Genomic DNA, 20,027 nt, shown 5'->3' on the forward strand with positions numbered 1-20,027 from the left:
ATCCGATCCTCGTGGCTGGCCCGACCCGGAAAACACTAGAAATAGCAGCTGCTTCTACCAACACCTAGACAATCGCTTGGCACGTCCTCTCCTCACAACAACCCCGTTTGAAAAGGGCACAAAATCCCGATCGAGGCTCCCTCGGCCCTTCTTCCTCTTCCAGTCAGCTCACCGTTCCGGTCAGTTCATGGTTCCGGTCAGAGGTCAGCTCCCCAGTTGCTGACGTCATACCACAAAATGATTAAAAGCATAATAGTCGTTACAGCGGCGAAAGTAAAGAATACGTACACCTGGTGTTTAGGGTTTGGATTAGGGTGTAAAGACCGAACATACGACCAGGAGAGGTGACGAGGAATGGCTCCTTTAGCACATCGCACGGTCGATACAAGGGTTTAGGGGTTAGGGTTTTTGTTACGCCGAAAATGGGTAGTGTACATATTCTTTACCTCCGCCGCATTATCCAATGTATGTTTTCTTTCTTCTTTAAGGTATCAAAGTGTGATTTGGCTGTTATTTTTAGCCAATCAAGTAACTTCATAGAGACTCCCCTCTTTGGTTCAAATAGACTGAAGCGTGATGGTAGTCTGTTTCAATGGAGTCTCAAATTTCTAGTTAATTAATCTTATACATTAGTCTGTCTTTTACTTGTTTCAGTCATTTGACTGCGGTCATACTGGGGCACAGCTTTGAAGGGTTTTAATTGAGAAAATTGACCTCAGGACTTATTTTTTCTAAGCCTTGTACTTTATTCCGTCGATCTCTTTTGCTGAAAGTTAAGAGGATATAAACACACCAGCACTGGTTGTCAAGCGGTGGTAGGGGACACAGACACACACACACGTTAAAAACATAGTAAATGCACAGACGAACGGAAAACAGACACAGAAGGTCCCCAATTCCTTATCAGTTAGCCAGTGGGTCAAATGCAATTTTGTACTTTTAACGATAATATTGCTGCTGGGAATATGGGACCAAGAACCGACAAACAATACATGAATAACAAGTGATACAGAAGTGGACATACGAAAATGAATAAATGTAATTCAAGACGAGATCATTAGTGGATGGACAAGGAACAAAAAAAGAAATAAACAAACAGAATGTAGCCTTAGGACTAGATGAAGGCGAAGTATGGGTAATGCTAAGACGGAAATCGTAAAGGACTGGAAATAAGGGCAACAGGCAGTGAAACAGGTTGATGTGGAGACCAGAGAAATTATGACCGATTGCTTCAACAGCTGATGTAAAAAGAGAAAAAGAAAAAAGGCTGACCACAGGTTATGTGTCAGTAGCGAGCAGAGGAGAAAAAGAATGAGAGAGAGAGAGAGAAAAAAAGGAGAAAGAAGAAAGGCTAGAAATAGAAGTTGCACGAATATATAAACAGCTTACTGTACATAAAACCAAGGGTGTGTTGCATTCTGTTAATAAATACCATATTTTGTGGCATATAAGACGCAGGTTTTTTTTTCCAAAATTTGACTCTCAAATTTTCTGTGTGTCCTGCATGGACACACAGCTTTGGACCTTGTTTAACAATACAAACAACTCAAACAACTTCCAAATGAATATAATGGTATATTACGCTGTAGACAATATGTACAGACTTTGTACATTCTACGTGTACTCATTCCATAACCCCACACCCCGTAATTACCAGTACTGGGGTCCATGATTCTCTGTGATGCTTTGTTGAATACATCTGGAGAGACACTGCTCAATGCACTTAACAGTAATTATGTTTATTTTCTGCTTAATCTCAGCACTACACACTAGCTTTTCTCTTTCCTTAATCATTGTGGCTTTATTCACAATTAACACTGAGAGCAATACTTATGAGTAAAATGGGCTCATAATACCGTAATCAAAGTTTGCCCACTGTATCATGCACTTACCATCTTTGCTTACCAAACCAAAACAATGTAAGTGGCACTGCCACCGAGCGATTTGGAAACTAATGTGCACCATTGGCATGGATTTTGAACTTGCCTTCAGTTGCTTACAACTGTACTGGAAACCAGACATTTTTCTGTATGATAATTTTTGAAACTACCAGAATGCCATAAGCTAAACATGGAATGTTCCATAAATGACTGTGATGATTTGTTAAACTACTGGCTGTTGTGAGGCAAACCACTCATTATCATAGCTGTTTACAGATTTCAAACCAGTAACCATTATTATATATCCTGCATCAAGTAACAGTATCGTATAAATAAAACAAATTTTCAATGAAGCACAAAATACTTCAATTCTATCTAACACCTAAACAAACAACAGAACAATTATCTCTACATTATAACCATCTCACAGACATTCTTTGTTTTGTTTTGGTAGTACTGACTGAGTCTGACACCAACAAAGTGCATGTCCAGTTGCAGTGAGCAGCCAACCAAAGCCAACGACATCAACAGTTTGAACACGGACCTCCTTTGGGTAGCACATTGAATTCCCTATCTGTTCAATCAGAATTACAGTAAATATCAGTAACATATAGTGGGGCAAATATTATCATTCAGTGAAGTGAACAAACATCTATAGATTACCATATGGTAATAGTATATAACAGTACTTTTTGCCCCACTTAATTTTCAGAATATCAGTACCCTTATAGAATGGAGTTGCAGAAAAGGCATAGTTACACTATTGAATACAAATAGCAAGTGATAGAATATGCCAAGGAACATAGTAACAGAGTGGCTGCTAGACATTTTGGACCACCTCTAATGGCAAGAATAGTATGGATGTGATGAAAACAGGAGGATGAACTGCGACAGACTAAAAAACGGAAACATGACCTGTGGAAACCAAATGCAAAATGGCCTGAACTTGAAAATGGGTTGAAAACCTGGGTTGCAGATAACCGGAACAAAAGTATAGTTGTGTCAAGTAAAGTCATAATTTTTCAAGCTAAAGTTATGGCAGCTGCAAGAGGTCATTATGATTTCAGTGGCTGTGCAAGCTGGTCTTTTTGTTTCATGAAAAGAAGCAGATTGGCTATACATATAAATCAAGGATAGCCAGAAGAAAATGCCAGAAGAATATGAAAACAAGATACTGGAATTTCACCAATTTGTGATATGTGCAACATAACGCTGCAAATATAGACGAGGTGCCACTGATATTTGATGTTCCCTCAAGCAGGACTGTAGATACTAAAGGTAGCAAAACAGTTTCTGTTAAAACAACAAGACATGAAAAACACACTACACCATAGTATTGGCTTGTTGTGCAGATGGCATGAAGCTACTACCACTTTTAATATTTAAAAGAAAAACACTTCCAAAGGGTTGTTTTCCATCAGGAGCTGTTACTCACATTTACCCTAAGGGGTGGACAGACAAAAATGTTATCAAGTTATGGTTAGATAAAGTATGGTCAGGACATCCTGGTGCTTTACGCAAAACACCATCCCTTCTTGTCTGGGACCAATTTCGTGCACTCACAACTGTGAGTACAGTAAGGAGGATAAAAAATTTAAATAGCTGTCATACCTGGTGGATTGACTTTCCCATTACAACCTCTTGATGTTTCATTAAACAAGCCTTTCATGGACCAGATTAGAAAGGAGTGGGATAACTGGATGCAGGTCCTGCAACATAAACTGGCATCAACAGGCAATATGAAAAGGCCTAGTTCAAAAATGTATAGTAAATGCACAAACAAAAAACAGACACAGAATGGCAAGTTAAAAGAAACAGAAAATGTACAGACGAATGGAAAACAGACACAGAAGGTCCCCAGTTCCTCATCAGTTATATATACATTGGGCTTTTTTCAGTTTCTGTCTACCAAATCCACTCACAGGCCTGAGGCTATAGTAGAAGGCACTTGCCCAAGGTGCCATGCAGTGGAAGTGAACCTGAAACCATGTGGTTGGGAAGCAAACTTCTTACCACACAGCCATGCCTGTGCTAACCTTCAACTGCAAATCCCTATTTGGAAACATGAAGTTATTTCACCATGTTGACTGTGAAGAAAATGTTTGATATAAACCACAGCAATTATATGTTTCTTATTTAATGTCTCTTTTTATCTCTAACTTCTATTATAGATTTACTCTGAGAAATCATTCTATATTGCCATCATGAATTTGGCTGGTTACTATGTTATTTCTGGAAGTGAGAATGTACATTCTCTAGAGAAACAGCTGCAAGCCAGCATACTTGAACTTACAGAGGAATTGGAAGAACAGAATTTACTTACAAATAAAGAAACCAGAATAATTAGGTTGGTATTTGATTATCTTTGTGTGTTATTATAAACAGCCAGTATGGAAGATGGACATTAAAAGATGATGATGGTGATGGTGGTGGTTATGATGATGGCGATGGTGATGATGATGTTGATATTATGTAGTTTACTTTTGTTTTTTCTGTATCAGTCATTTGGAAATAAGCACATCCAATCTGAAATAAAATTTAAGGGATCATATTTGATTTAAAATTGAACCATAAATTGTTGTTGGTAATTCCAAAAGAGCCTAAAATGAAGTTATTTAGTTATTGTTTGAGTACTGTAACCAAATTATTGATGGATTTTTTCATCTTTTTCTAGTTTATAATCATCCTCATGGTATTGATGGCAATGTTAAGAGAAGCATGAAGGCAATGAGCTGGCAGAAACATTAGCATGCTCAGCAAAATGCTTGGTGGCATTTCTTTCATCTTTACATTCTGAGTTCAAATTCTGCTTTGGTTGGCTTTACTTTTCATCCTTCCAGGGTCAATACCAGTTGAGTATTGGGATCGATATAATCGACTTAACCTCTCTACTGAAATTTCTGACTTTGTGCCACAAATTTGAAACAAACATTAGGAGAAGCAAAAATATGGCTACTTTACCATTCTATTACTATTCCTTTTAAATAAGTCATAAAGCATACCGCTTGCACTGTTCTCCTCCTTGATCTAGGACCTGTCTGCATACTACATATGGCTGGACAGCAACAGACAGATAAAAGCAGGCCATACCTTGGTTTGTTACTATGGAAACAGGCTGACTGTGGATTTTGACTGACTAAAATTACCCAGCATTTGCAAACAACTTTTTTGTTTCCATAATTAGTATACAAAACTACATTAATACACTAAATTTGAAATCAATTAGAACAAAATTAAAGGAATTGAAAAGTAAAAGCCAAACAGAAAAGATCTTAATGTTGTTTAGTCACATGTTATACCATCTTCTTTTCAGATTTAGTGTAAATAGGATACTCAACAAAGGAAATATGCAGGGTGCTGCTGATAGGGTGTTATTTGAGGGATATTTGGCTGCTATTTCTAGCACATCAACTCATTGTATAGAGCAGTCATGGACAGTCTGTAGCCCACAAAACTTTCTGTTTGGTATACCTAACGAAAAATTACCATCTAAAAAGTCCACATGAGACATAGCTCATGTGCACCACTTCTTTCAAAAAGGTTGCTTATGCATGATATAGATGCTCCCTATATGGCTCATGCCCTTTAGTGTTTGTATGGAGTGAAGTTTAAGAATTTGTGACTGTTGCATTCAAATGAATAAGCACCATTAAATCACTGGTATTGTGTTGCTGATTCATTACTGCAGTAGGTGAATTAACTTACTTGTTCATATAAAAGAGTGTTTATCTCTGCACATGACTACATAGGTACCAAGAATGATTAGCAAAAGCATGGTATATGTTATATTCGTTTGTGAATCATGGCTGTGTTATTTTCTACATATAATAAAGATTCAGTAATCATAGTATGCCTGGTACTATATTGTTCTTGTTTAGTCCTATTTCAGACCTGACAAAACAAACCTAAAATTAAAGGTATATAGTAGGACAGAGGCAGATGTACTAACAGAACATCTACATTTAATATTCACATCAACATTCAATTGTCTATATTTCCAGTTGAAATGGATGACCAGTGACAATAGTTGTTTTTCTCTCTACCACATTCAGTTTGTACCTGAGCTAATAATACCAACTGTACGATATTTACAAACTTCAACCATATTAACAGCCAAAACAATGGGAAAACAGAAGTGATAGAAATAATGGCCAAATATCCTTCAAATTACACTGTACTATCTTAAAAATGGAAGCAGAACATCCAGATTTAAGTAGGGAAAAAAATTAGAGATTTTCCAGACATGATCATTTCATTGTTGTCATCATCATCGTCATTTTTGTCATTGTTATCATCATCATCATCGTCATTTAACAACCACTTTCCATGCCAGTATGGGTAGGATGGTTTGACAGGAACCAGCGAGCTGCAAGTCTGCAGTGAGTTCCAATGTCATCTTTGGCATGGTTCCTGTGGCTGGATGCCCTTCCTAATGCCAACCACTTTACAGAGTGTACTAGCTGCTTTTTTCATGCCACCAGCATTATTGAAGTTGCCATGTAACTCGCAAGATAGACAAGAACAGACAAAAAGAAAAGGAGAAAACTCCCACTGCTAAGAGGAAATATTTGAGAAGGAAGGTAGAAGTTGGTGGCTTTATTCCAGGTGATAGAAAGCTAAAGTATGATAGAGGGAAAGCACAGGTATCTGGTTATGGAGGAGATATATGGTTAAAGAAGGTAAAAGAAAGGTGGTGATGAGGTGCTAAAACAAACTCTTAAGTAACAAGAGGTGGCTCATGGAAAGGGATGAGAGATTGGATGTTTTCATAAGAGTGTGAAGAGGGACTAAACAGGTAGAGGTAGAGGTTAATGTAGTGAATGATGAACAAGGGTGGTGGTGCAGATGATGGGAAATACCAGTATGTAGAGGATTAAGGTGGGAGATGTAGGAGTGGTTCAGGAAGTGGAATACAGCAGAAAGTAGTGGAGTGATATGCAAAGTGTAGGAGTTGTGGAGTGAGAAATATAGGGATACATTAGGGGCTATAATATGTGGATCATGATGGTAGATATGGGAGGGTGTTGAAAATGGTAGCAGATAAGAGAGGTGTTTAGAAGTAGAAGGGAGAAAAAGCAGTGGTTGAAGGTACAGAACAGAGGTGATTGGTTGACATAGTATGGGTGGGGATGATGAAGAATGAAAGTAGTTTGGGGATAGGGGTAGAGACCATTTAGGAGAGGATGTAATGTGTGCAACACTGCTCTCAGGTGAACACAGCAGGAACAGAGTGCATCTAGGACCACATCATTTAATGTGTCTTTCCTTTCTTCAAGATGGTACAATGTAATTTGAGGCATATTTGGTCATTTTTTCTATCATTTCTATGTTTTCCCATTGACTTGGCTGTTAATATAGTGAAGCCTGTTAATATCATGCAGTTGACATTATTAGTTTAGGTACAAAGGTGATGAACTCGCAGAATTGTTACGTGCCAGGCAAAATACTTAGCAACATTTCATTCATCTGTACATTCTGAGTTCAAATTCTGCTAAGGTTGACTTTGTCTTTCATCCTTTCTGGGTCAATAAAATAAGTACCAGTTGAGCACTGGAGTCAATGTAATCAACTTACCCAATCCCTGAAATTGCTGGCCTTATACCTAAATTTGAAACCATTATTAATTTAGGTACAACCTGAATGTGGTAGAGATAAAAACAATCATTAATTGTCATTAGTTGTTCCTTTCAACTTGAATTATAGATGACTCAGTCTATCCATTTTCTGTTTATCATCAGTTCTGTGCCATTTCCACGAGACCTTAATTATTATCGGAAAGAAAGGAAGAGAATGATTGAACGTACTTTGCAGGTAAAAATTCATTTTTTTCACTCACTTCATACACAATTCTATTAATTTAGATTTTACTGAAAAATGGTATCAATGTATAATTAGTTTATATAATCAAAGTAAACAACTTCAATTTAAAACTAGTGTGATGTGCGTGTAATAGTGATGCATAGGTATTGTGAATAAGGGATCTATTGTAATTAAGGGAGACTTGGGTGTGTGCTTAAGAAGTTCCCTTAGCAACTGCATAGTTTCAGGTTCAATCCCACTGTGTGGCACCTAGGGCAAGTGTCTTCTATTGTAGCCCCAGGCTGGTTATTGCCTTGTAAGTGAATTTGGCAAACAGAAATTGTGTGGAAATCTATCATGTGTGTGTGTGTGTGTGTGTGCGTGCATGCGTGTGTGTGTGTGTGTGCGTGCATGCGTGTGTGTGTGTGTGTGTGTGTTTGTGTGTGTGTTTCTGTTTGTCCCCCACCACCACTTGATAACCATTGTTGGTTTGTTTATAGCCCCCCATAACTAGGTGGTTCAGCAAAAGAGATTGATAGATTAAGTATCAGATTTTTAAAAAAATAAGTACTGGGGTCTATTTATTCAATTAAACCCTTCAAGGCAATGCCCCCCAGCACAGCCTCACTCCAAAGACTGAAACAAGTAAAAGATAATTGATTAAGACATAACATAAATTTTAGAGGGAGAGCCAAAGTAAAAGGATTTGAGAAATGCTATGGCTTCTAAAATGCATGGAAAGGAGTTTTTATTCCACTTGTCTCTGAAAACACAGAGTCACTGGATCATTTGACAAGAAAATGCCAACAAAAATCAGTTTCTACAGCTCAGCAATTTTACTGAGTACAAAATGTAGACATTTGCATGCACACATGCAGAGTGACAGACAGACAGATTCTGCTGCATAATTCCCATCTCCCAAATTCAACTCAGGTCTCTAGTAAACATTTACTCTTGCTAAAAGTGTACTGTGTATTTGGATTGAACCTAGAACCACATGGTTGCAAAGGGTGCTTCTTAATCACACAGCTATGTCTTTCTGAACTTCAGGGAATAAGACATCACTGATTCATGAATACAAGATATAACTGAGTAGAGATTCTGTGCAATGTTTATCTATCCAATCCATTTTAGTATGGAAGCACAAACACATGCTTCTGAGAAATGTATTCAAGAAAAAGCCTGACAGGCAAGACTTCACTCAAAAATATGTTACAAATACTAGCCCAAAACATTAAAAAAAACCAGAAAATTTCTGAAATTGAAGTCACAATTTATCTTTTGCAACTGATTAAATATTTGCTGCCTCTTGCATTTTCCCTAAGGTATTTGCCACCAGATAGCATCTTGTTATCATTAAATTTTGTTAGTAAATTTAGATTGTATTTACTTTACAGGTTAGCTCTGCTAAAAAACTGGTTAATGTCGCTGATGTGCTAAAGGAAACTTTGGTTATTGCTGAAAAGTTTGAATACACAGCAGAAAGTCTGCCTCTTCTTATTCATCAAGTAAATGTATTTTACTAAATATTCTTATTTATGAGATAAATGTATAAAATTCATTGTTAATGTAACTAAAAAAACAAATTTCTTCGCTTAAATAATCGTATTTATTTAATTGAATTTTTTTAAAATTTAGATTGTTTAATTCTCTTGTTTAGTAATTTTTATATTTCTTTAATCCACTGGGATTCTAGCATTTCACAGACCGTATCTACCAACTTGTACAAGCAAAACATCAACATTTAATGCGCTGGAAACGTTTCTGTCAAACCACTAAAGACATTGAAAACTGTTATCCTGAATACAGAGAGAAAATGAAGTAAACTTGAAGTTATTTAACCTTTTTCCCCACCCTACCTTATACTGTAAATTTTATAGGGTAAAGTAAAAATATACAAGTAGGTGCTGAAAAGTGCTTGGCTTTAGGTAAAAGAAAATACAGAAGGATTATTTCATTGTGATTTTATTTAACATATTCCTCTCTCAGATTCACACATTTATTGTAGTGGTCCTTCTGTTTTTCTAAGTCCTGTAAAAGAACTCGAAAGGTTGGGTCACCAACCTAGCCTATCACAAAACTCTTAAGGCCAGGAACTTTTCAGCAGTACCCGTATAACACTTACATTCCTGAGAGAAGAAGCCAAAATAAACTTGAGTTTGTTCTGTGTTATTGTATTTTCCTGCATACAAGTAACTGCAGTGTATAATGTAAACATGTAGTGTAAACATTCAAACATTGTCACTATCCTTCCAATCCTGCTGCATTTCCCATGGAATTTTTGATCCCCCAAAATCATCTTCATGTATAAGTTGACCTACCTTTTATGGCTGTAAATTTTGGTTTGGAAAATTTGACTTGTATGCCAGAAAATACGGGATGTAAAGTTTATGCTTGTTTATTTCATTGGTAACATCTGTTCAAAGGCTTCACCTTCTAGAAATAATGGTTAAATTTGTTGAAATCATTCCCAAGCATTGTGTAAGAAGGACACATTAGGTAATGTGGTCCCTAGATATACTATCTGAAAGCAAGAGATGGCTGTAGCTGGAAGGCTTAACAAAACTCCTGTTGTAGCTGAATCTTTTTTCTTTTTTGCTATGGGTACGTTCTTACCTATCAACCTACTTTTTTTCAGTTTTTATAAGTTATTAACTGGCTATTCCATTTGTAGTTGCCTTTACACACACAACCCCCCCCCCCCCCCCCCTCACACACACACACACACTTCGTGACACATAAAAGGCACCCTTGCTGGTAACAAGTGAAGGGTACCCACTACACTTTGTGGAGTGGCTGGTTTTAGAAAGGGCATCCAGCAATAGAAACGAAGTCAAAACAACTGGAGCCTGATGCAGTTCTCTGGCTTACCAGTTCCAGTTAAACCATCTAACCCAGGAGTCAGAGAACTTTTTTAACCAATTTCCTCAAATATATTTATTTACGCCAACATTACTCCCTTGGTTTGAAAGGAAGAAAAATCATAGATTCTTTGAATTCAAAAGGTTTATTGAATCTATTTATATGGAGAATACAGTTATAGATATAAAAAGTATAAAACAAATGCAATAAAATAAATTAGTATCCTCATTATGAAACAAAAGGATTTTTCTGGAAACCTTTTCACTTCAGGTTTTGGGAAAATGATGTTTCATTTTAATTACAATCATCAAAATTGGGACATTTTGACATCTGAGTAATTTGGATACAGTCTCTGTGTTCCAATTGATTACTCTGCTTTGTTTTTATGTTCACTAGAGTGGAAAATCCTTGTTTTCAAAGGTAGGTTGTTGCAGAAGGCAACAACTTTTTTTACTGTCTCCTCATGCCAGAAGAAAAATTTCTGTCATAACAAGGAACACGTTTTTTGTATGATTTTACTAATGAGTCCTCATTACCCCGCAAAATTTCATTTTTACCCCACTTAGGGTAATTTACTCCAGTTTACCAATTATTCCAGTTTGCCAACCCCTGGTCTAACCCATGCCAGTATCGAAAACAGATGCTAAATGATGATGATAACAATGACAATATATATATATATATATATATATATATATATCTACAAGGCAGTGAACTGGCAGAAATATTAGCATGCCAGGTGAAATGCTTAGTGGTATTTCGTCTGTCTTTACATTCTAAGTTCAAATTCTGCTGAGGTCAGCTTTGCCTTTCATCCTTTCAGGGTTGATAAATTAAGTACCAGTTGTGTACTGGAGTCAATCTAATCGACTGCCCCCCCTCCCCCCAAATTTCGGGCCATGTGCCTAGAGTAGAAAAGAATATATATATATATATATATCTACATATGTATGTATATATATGGGCCAACTTGAGATTCGCATTTTATCCAAGCACCTAAAAGACCCATCACTCAGACAAATACATCCCCCATACTAAATAGGAAATAGACATAGAAAGTAGGATACCTCAATACCTGGAGAATATACTTACATAGGTATATTTGCTAGTAGGCTGTTATGTAGGCAAATATATATACAGGTAGGTAAATGGATATGTAGGTAAACAGATAGATACATAGGTAAGTAGATAGATAGGTACATAGGTAATATGGACAGACAAGTACACACACACACATACACACACTCCACACATACACATAGACATGGAGACACACATCCATACATAACTGACACACATACATTGACACGCAAACTCATACACATAGACACACTCAAACGTACACACAAGGAGACAGAGGTACACTCAAATACATTCGCACAAATACATACAAACACACTAATATGCAGAATACATATATACGTACTCACATACATATATGTATACACTCACACATACATACATACATATGTGCATGCACAAACACATATGCTAATGTGCACACATGCACACGAACAGACAAAAGGGAATGTAGCTCCAATAACAGACAGTTAACATCCATTGATAAGATTGGAAAAGCAATAAAAAGTTTAGAAGAAAAAAATATAAATAATAAATGAGTGTAAATCTAACTGGTGAGGGTATTAGATAATTAATAATGCATTAATACAGTATGATTCTCCCCAGAGACAACAAAATTTCCTTCAACACATGGATTCACATAAAGAATCTTGCAACCAGATACAAAAAACAAAGTATATATATATACAGAGTGGGGAAGCAAAACTTGGAAAATAATAGATAATTCACCTCATGTTTGGTAAAAATGTGTTTATTATGGTAGTTTGACTTCTAGAGTCCCTCTTAGCGTGAGGCATTTATGTATAGTAATGCCCTTATATAAATAAATTAATAAATATATTTATAGGGAACAAACGATGGGTTTTTCCCTTATGAGGTCTTTTTCACGCTAACTACTTGATAAATTCTTACAAAGAACTTATCCTATTATTAAATTATAAATAATTTTAATACATTCAGTGCTGAATTTTATTTAAAAAAACACATGTAACGAAGTGCAATTCAAAAAAGCGCGCTTCTTTCATGGATATATATGGATAAATAATTGTCTATGTACTATGCTGGATACTTGGAGTGTTCGTCTGGTATGTTGAGTTTTGTTTATTTTTATGTGTCTTGACCATACGTGCACTGATGAATAAAAGATGCAGATTACTGCATTAATTACGAAATCATGATTTACCGTTAAGTTGAAAGTTTTTAGGGGGTTAGCTTTTGAGAATTGCATTACCTCATGTTCAGTAAAAATGTGTTTATTATGGTAGTTTGACTTCTAAAGTCCCTCTTAGCGTGAGGCATTTATGTATAGTAATGCCCTTATATAAATAAATTAATAATTCACCAAATTGTTTATTTTACAACCAGCAGCCTGATATAAATATAATTTTAACACATGTTTATAGAGGTGTAGTGGGAAAGGTGTAGCAAAAGAGGTAGCAGATGAAATAGGCATGTGGACGACGTCAAAGTAAAACAATGGGAAAGCATCAGATTGTGGTTTAAATAATTTATTTAATCAACACTTGCATTTACTTGTATACACTAAAAAATTCACTACATGACATTATCAACTTGTTTTGAGTTGGTGAAGAAGAAAATAAACAGGAGAAATACTGTGTTGATGTGATGAGGTAGAACCGGGCATGTTTTGTGTGTGCATTGATCATTCGCTGGTGTCTGTTTATGTTCTGTGATTGCTACTGTGTTGGGTCATTTTTGCTGAATATGTGGTTCTATGTTGGCTGCTTGACTGGCGTAAGTTACTTGCTGACTGTCTCTTGACAGTTTGCCTGGTGATGGTTATTTCCAGTCCCTTGATGGATTGCTGTATTTATAATGGTCATGATAGCTAAAACAGACATACCACAGGAGTAATGTCTACTTATGTAGGTCGCCTCTTGTCTACTTGCACCTTAAAGGACACAGCTCAGGTCATAGGTCGAAGGGAAATCCATCCAACACTTTTTAACAGGACAAAGAAATTTCTTTCATGCCTGTTTGGCCAGTGGTGGATCAGAAGAGTGAGAATCCTTAGATTCGGTTTTGAATCTCAGCTCGGAAAAAGGAAGTGTTAGTTTTCACACTACCCACCTTCTGGTGAGAAAGCCACAGAGATCGAACGATACAGATGTGTATGATATTGAAAATGTGTGATTTTGTGTGTAATGCAGAAAAATGGATACAACGTAATTTACAGACAAATGAATACATGTCAAAAACATGGGAAGTGAAAGAAATGAAAAAAAAAAAGTAAGGCAAAAAATCAACGTTCAGAGTTGGTGTGGGCAATATATGTTAGGCAATGTGTATATGCTTAGGCAGAAGCATAAATGTAATATGCTGGCGTGTTGAAAGAGATATGCAACTCTATTGATTACGCGACCCACTAGAGGTCTAATAGAGGTAAGTTGTCTTTCAGTGGTGCGGAGAGCAAGTGATAGCACACATTAAAATAAGAGTAGTGCAAGTGTGTGTAAGCATACAGGTGTGATGTAGAGAGCAAAACATTTTTAAAACAAAGCAAAGCATATGTACATGCAAGAAAATGTAATTTTACACAAAAATGAAAAATGTTCATGCAAAAAGTTCGCTTGGGAAAAGATTCAGTCAGTTCATTTAGCAGAATAATGTTCATAAAAAAATGTTTTTAGTTGATATAGAAAAATGTTTTTTTATTTTTATACAAAATGTTCTTTGTTTTGTTTTCGTTTGTATACAGCTGATGCAAAATCACTTGGGTTATTGTATGTGTAAATTGTTCATAACCATAAGAAAAAAAACAATTTGTTTTCATTTGTTGATGTGGACATTGTGGACTTTTCAATTGAGAAAATAGTTAGGTGAAGAGTTTGTACTTACTCGAAAGACTTGAACAGATCTTGCAGGCCATCGAACTGTTCTTTCTGATTTGGTGTGCCGGGGTTGTGCAGAATCAGAAGTGTTTGCAATAGGTGAAGCTGAAGTTATTGAGTCCGTTTGAGGAACGGCAGGAATTGAAAGTAAGTCCTCTTCGACGAATGCTTTTTTTAAGCGATCAACAGAGACAGTATTTCATTTTCCTCCAATATCGAGAATGGAATACTTTGGTTCTTTTTGAATTACTTTGTAGGACCTGGAATATGGTGGCTGCAGTTGAGAAGGTATTCCATCATTTCTAACGAAAAAAATGTGTCCAAGTGTTGATGTCCTTTGGGACATGTGAAGCGATATTCTGTTGTCTGGGGCCTGCAGGGGACAAATGTGACATAGATGTCCATAAGCGGTGCACATATTTTGCTGGGTCTGGAAAGTCTTGTGGTGAAACAGGGTCAATCATCTGCTCAGGTAAGGTGAGTGCTGTGCCATAGACCAGTTCAGCCAGAGTATGTCCAACTCACTCCTTAACTGTGGATTGAATACCAAGGAGGATGAGAGGAAGATATTCCAACCAGTTGGAGCAGTCTGGATATGCTTTTATAGCTGCCTTGAGTTGGTGGTGAAAGCATTCGACCATGCCACTTGCTGAGGGGTGGTAAGCTGTTGTGCAGGTGTATTTACACTCGAGGAGACAAGTCAGCTCTGTGAAAAGGTGAGAATCAAACTGACGTCCTCTGTCGGTGGTGATTGTCGTGGGTGTCCTGAAACGCAAAACCCAGTGAAACACTAGTATTTTTGTGACAGTTTCCGCAGAAGTGTCTGATAGGAGAAAAGCTTCCAGCCAGCGAGAAAATCTGTCAACACCAGTGAGCAGGTGAGTGCAGTTGTTGGAAGGAGGCAAGGGCCCAACAATGTCAATATGCAAGTGTTGAAAACGTGCATCTGGAGTTGCAAAGGAACCGATGGGAGATTTAATGTGTTGGTGGACTTTTGCTTTTTGGCACATGACGCAGGTCTTAGCCCAATCACGGGTGTCCTTGTTGATCTTGGACCACACAAAATGGGTCGATATCAGCTTTTGCATGGTGCAGATATCAGGATGTGATAGGGAATGCAAAGCAGAGAGAACGGCATGTCAATATTTCTGTGGCACATATGGACATTCATGACCTGTGGAGGTGTCGCACTAAATATAGCCTATAGCAGAGGGTATTGGTGATTGCCAAAATTTCAGAGATGATGAATTCCAGAGCTGTAATAGTTCTTCATCATCTTGTTGATCAGTTGCAATTTGCTGGAGATCAATGGTAGCAGTGGTGTGGTTAGCATTAAGTTCCATGTGTGACAGGGCATCAACTGCAGACTTGTTTGCACCTTTGATGTGGTGAATGTATGTTGTGTACTGTGATATGAAGTCCAGATGTTGGATTTCCCTGGGTGAGTGATGATTAGGCTTGGCATTGAAGGCATAAACCAGTGGTTTATGGTCAGTATAAATGGAGAAAACACCACCTTCCAGCATGTGTTGAAAATGCTCGACAGTGAGATACACTTCCAGTAATTCTCGACCAAAGGTACTGAATTTAGTCTTGGCGGGTTTTAAGCACTTGGAGAAGAAGGATACAGGTTGCCAAATATTATCAGTGTATTGTTGGAGCACACCTCCAACTCCAGAATCAGATGCATCAACTAGTACACACAATGGGGCATCTGGTTTGGGTTACACCAGTATGGTAGTGTCGGATAATGCATTTTTCAAGGCAGCAAAAACAGTAAGTTGTTCTTCACTCAGGGCAATGTTTGTATTTTTGCATGTTCGCTGTCGCAGCAAATCTGTGAGCGGTTAGGCTGTCTCTGCACAGTAGGGTAAAAATTTCCAGTAGAAATTTACCAAGCAAAGAAATTGCCACAATTCGTGGAGAGATGTGGGTGGTGGAAAATCCATGATGGCTTTGACTTTCTCGGGAAGTGGGCAAATGCCATTCTTATCGACAATGTACCCGAGAAAATGAAGGGACACAACTCCAAACACTTGCTGGGGTTGATAACAATATCATATTCGCGCAGGCATTGGAATAGCAGGTGCAGGTGTTGATCATGCTCTTCGTCTGAGCTACTGGCCACGAGTATGTCTATGTATGCATAGACAAAAGGCAAACCTGGTAACTGTGTCTATAAAATGTTGTGCCGTGTTGCGTAAACCGAAAGGCATATGCAGGAATTCAAACATTCCAAAGGGTGTTGTGATTGCTGTCTTCGGAATATCCACAGGGATTTGATTGTAAGCGCGCACAAGGTTGATCTTTGAGAAGATGCAAGCTCCATGCAATGAGCTAAAAAAGTCCTGTAGAAGTGGGATAAGATATGCATCAGGTACAGTTATTTTGCAATTGATAGTCACCACAAACTCGCCAATCGGTTGATGACTTCTTAGGAACACAGTGTATTGGCGAAGACCAGTTGCTGCTAGACTGTCGGATGATTCCGAGGTCGAGCATGTGCTAGTCTCATTTGATGGCCTTGAGACGATCTGGTGGTAACCTTTGGGGTCGTGCAGCAACATGTGGACCACTGGTCTTGATGTGGTGGGTGACTTCATGCTTGATAGGCTGATTATGGAATACTGGTCGAGTGACGTCCGGGTATTCTTTAAGGATAGCACTGTGATGGGTTGTCATTTGCAAAATAGTTGAGCTGACTGTGGCCATACAAGCGGTTATACCACACACAGTGAGCTGAGTGGTGCTGTTGCCAAGTCTTCTGTGCTTGATGTCTACCAGGAGACTGAAAAGATGATGGAAATCAGCTCCTAAGATAGGTGTCTGCAGTTTAGTGATGATGAATACCCACTGGAATGTGCAGTGTCGTCCTAAGTTTTGTGTTAGGGACTGTTCACCGTAGGTTGGAGTCAGTGAGTAGTTGACTGCCTGAAGACAGACTTGTGTCTTTTTTCTTTTGCCTGAAGTGCAGGAAACAGGAATTATGCTGACTTCTGCGCTGGTGTCAACAAGGAAATGTGTTCCTGTTACACGATTGCAAATGAAAAACAGGCGACTTTGTGGGTGAAAGCCAGGAACTTCCATTGCGTTCAATTCCTGGCTGTGTCATTTCCCAAATGAGATGCTGAAAACAAGCATAGAATCATGCATTTCTGTGCCTGTGTTCTGAACCTTCAGTGGTACCAACAAGTTTCCTCTGAATTACAGGTGCCACTCGGGCTTTGGGACCATCTACCAAATTGACGCGATCGGCTGTTACTTTGACGCGGGGTACCAAGTGATAGGGCATGTATCTGCTCTATCAAGGCCTGTATCTGTGATACCCGTGCACCACTAATGCACGCAAGTTGGAACTTTCCAAAGCATTGGACAACGAAAGGAAAGGATTGGTGGAAGGAATCACTGCTTGGAATGTGTTCCAGTAAAGTCATCGTGTGACAACTAATTGCAGGAATTTTCCAGTTCTGATTTAGTGATGTGTGAGGTGAAGGCTGTCATTCTTTGTTGGGGGTCACCAAATGTAGTGGGAAAGGTGTAGCAAAAGATGTTGAAGTAGCAGATGAAAAGAAAAATGTAAATAATAAATAAGTGGAAATTGAATCAGTGAGTATGTGAGATATTAAGCCTGTATGACTCTCCCCAGACACAACAAAATTAATGAAAATATATATCTATATCTATCTATCTGGCTATATATTCAATAATAGGACGAATTCTTCTACAAGAATTTATCAAGTAGCTAGCGTGAAAAAAACCTCATAAGGGAAAAATTCATCATTTATTCCCGAAATATATATTTATATTTATATAAGGGCATTACTATATAATAACGCCTCACGCCATGAGGGACTCTAAGGTCAGACTACTATAAAAAAAATACATTTTTGGCTTTGAGAGTTGCATTTCCTCGCATTCGGTAAATATGTATTTTTTTATAGTAGTCTGACCTTAGAGTCTCTCATGGCGTGAGGCGTTATTATATAGTAATGCCCTTATATAAATATAAATATATATTTCAGGAATAAATGATGAATTTTTCCCTTATGAGGTTTTTTTCACGCTAGCTACTTGATAAATTCTTGTAAAAGAATTCGTCCTATTATTGAATTTAAATATATTGCCAGAATATATTCAGTGCTGAATTTATTCTGAGTAAGAGGCATATTTACCGAGATGCAATTCAAAATTCCCGCCACTTACATAGGGAAATAGTGATGAACAGTCGTCCATATGCTATGCTGGATACACGGTGTTCGTTTGGTATGTTGATTCACTGTTTATTTCTATTTTTCTGGACCATATTATACTGATGAGTAGAAGTTGTATAATACTACAATAACTACGAAATCATGATCTATAATTTAGTTCGTTTTTTTTAAGGGGTTGGCTTTGAGAGTTGCATTTCCTCGCATTCGGTAAAAATGTATTTTTTTATAGTAGTCTGACCTTAGAGTCCCTCATGGCGTGAGGCGTTATTATATAGTAATGCCCTTATATAAATATAAATATCTGGCTATATATATATATATTAGTTTCATTTCTATTAATTTCACTATGTATTTATATACATGTTTGTATGTGTGTGTATATATATATATATATATATATATATATTTATTTATATATAGGCACAGCCATGGCTGTGTGCTAACAAGCTTACTTCCCAACCACATGGTTCTAGGTTCAGTCCCACTGCATGGCACCTTGGGCAAGTGTCTTATACTATAGCCTTTGGCTGACCAAAGCCATGTCAGTGGATTTGGTTAATGGAAACTGAAAGAAGTCTGTCTTGTATATATAGATATATATTTATGTGTGTGTATTTGTGTCAGTGTTTGTTCCCCACCACAATCACTTAGCAACTGATGTTGGTATGTTTACGTCCCTGTAACTTAGCAGTTCGGCTGAAGATTTCGATAGAATAAGCTTACAAAAAATAAGTCCAGGGGTTGATTTCTTCAACTAAAAGGTGGTACTCAAGCATGGCTACACTCAAATGTCTTTAACAAGTAATAGAGTAAAAGAGTAATATATATATATATATATCATCATCATCATCATCATCATCATTGTTTAACGTCCGCTTTCCATGCTAGCATGTGTTGAACGATTTGACTGAGGACTGGTGAAACTGGATGGCAACACCAGGCTCCAATCTGATTTGGCAGAGTTTCTACAGCTGGATGCCCTTCTTAACGCCAACCACTCAGAGAGTGTAGTGGGTGCTTTTATGTGTCACCCGCACGAAGGCCAGTCAGGCGGTACTGGCAACGGCCACACTCAAAATGGTGTATTTTATGTGCCACCCACACAAGAGCCAGTCCAGGGGCACTGGCAACGATCTCGCTCGAAAATCCTACGAAGGCCAATCAGGCGGTATATGTATGTATGTATGTATGTATTAAGGGCATTACTCTACATAAATGCCTCACGCTAGGAGGGACTCTTAAAGTCAAAACTGCCATAATAAACACACTGTACCGAATGCGAGACAATGCAACACTCGAAGTGAACCTTTTAAAAACAGATTCAGCCATATCATATGATTTCA

General features: G+C 37.7%; 1 protein-coding gene across 4 annotated transcripts in view; it reads left to right on the top strand.

The window, feature by feature from the left end:
* Positions 1-20,027, top strand: part of LOC106870340 (uncharacterized) — a 181,922-nt gene that overhangs the window by 12,378 nt on the left and 149,517 nt on the right. For all 4 annotated transcript variants that reach the window (XM_089349157.1, XM_089349159.1, XM_052966373.2 and 1 more), the window contains exons 2-5: positions 4,052-4,227; positions 7,619-7,691; positions 9,077-9,187; positions 9,376-9,500. In XM_089349157.1, the coding sequence (XP_089205283.1) occupies positions 4,085-4,227; positions 7,619-7,691; positions 9,077-9,187; positions 9,376-9,500 (452 nt within the window). In that variant the 5' untranslated portion in view covers positions 4,052-4,084. The remainder of the gene's footprint in view (positions 1-4,051; positions 4,228-7,618; positions 7,692-9,076; positions 9,188-9,375; positions 9,501-20,027) is intronic.

Source organism: Octopus bimaculoides, chromosome 3 (genome assembly GCF_046866305.1).
Source record: "Octopus bimaculoides isolate indiv1 chromosome 3, ASM4686630v1, whole genome shotgun sequence".
NCBI lineage: Eukaryota > Metazoa > Mollusca > Cephalopoda > Octopoda > Octopodidae > Octopus > Octopus bimaculoides.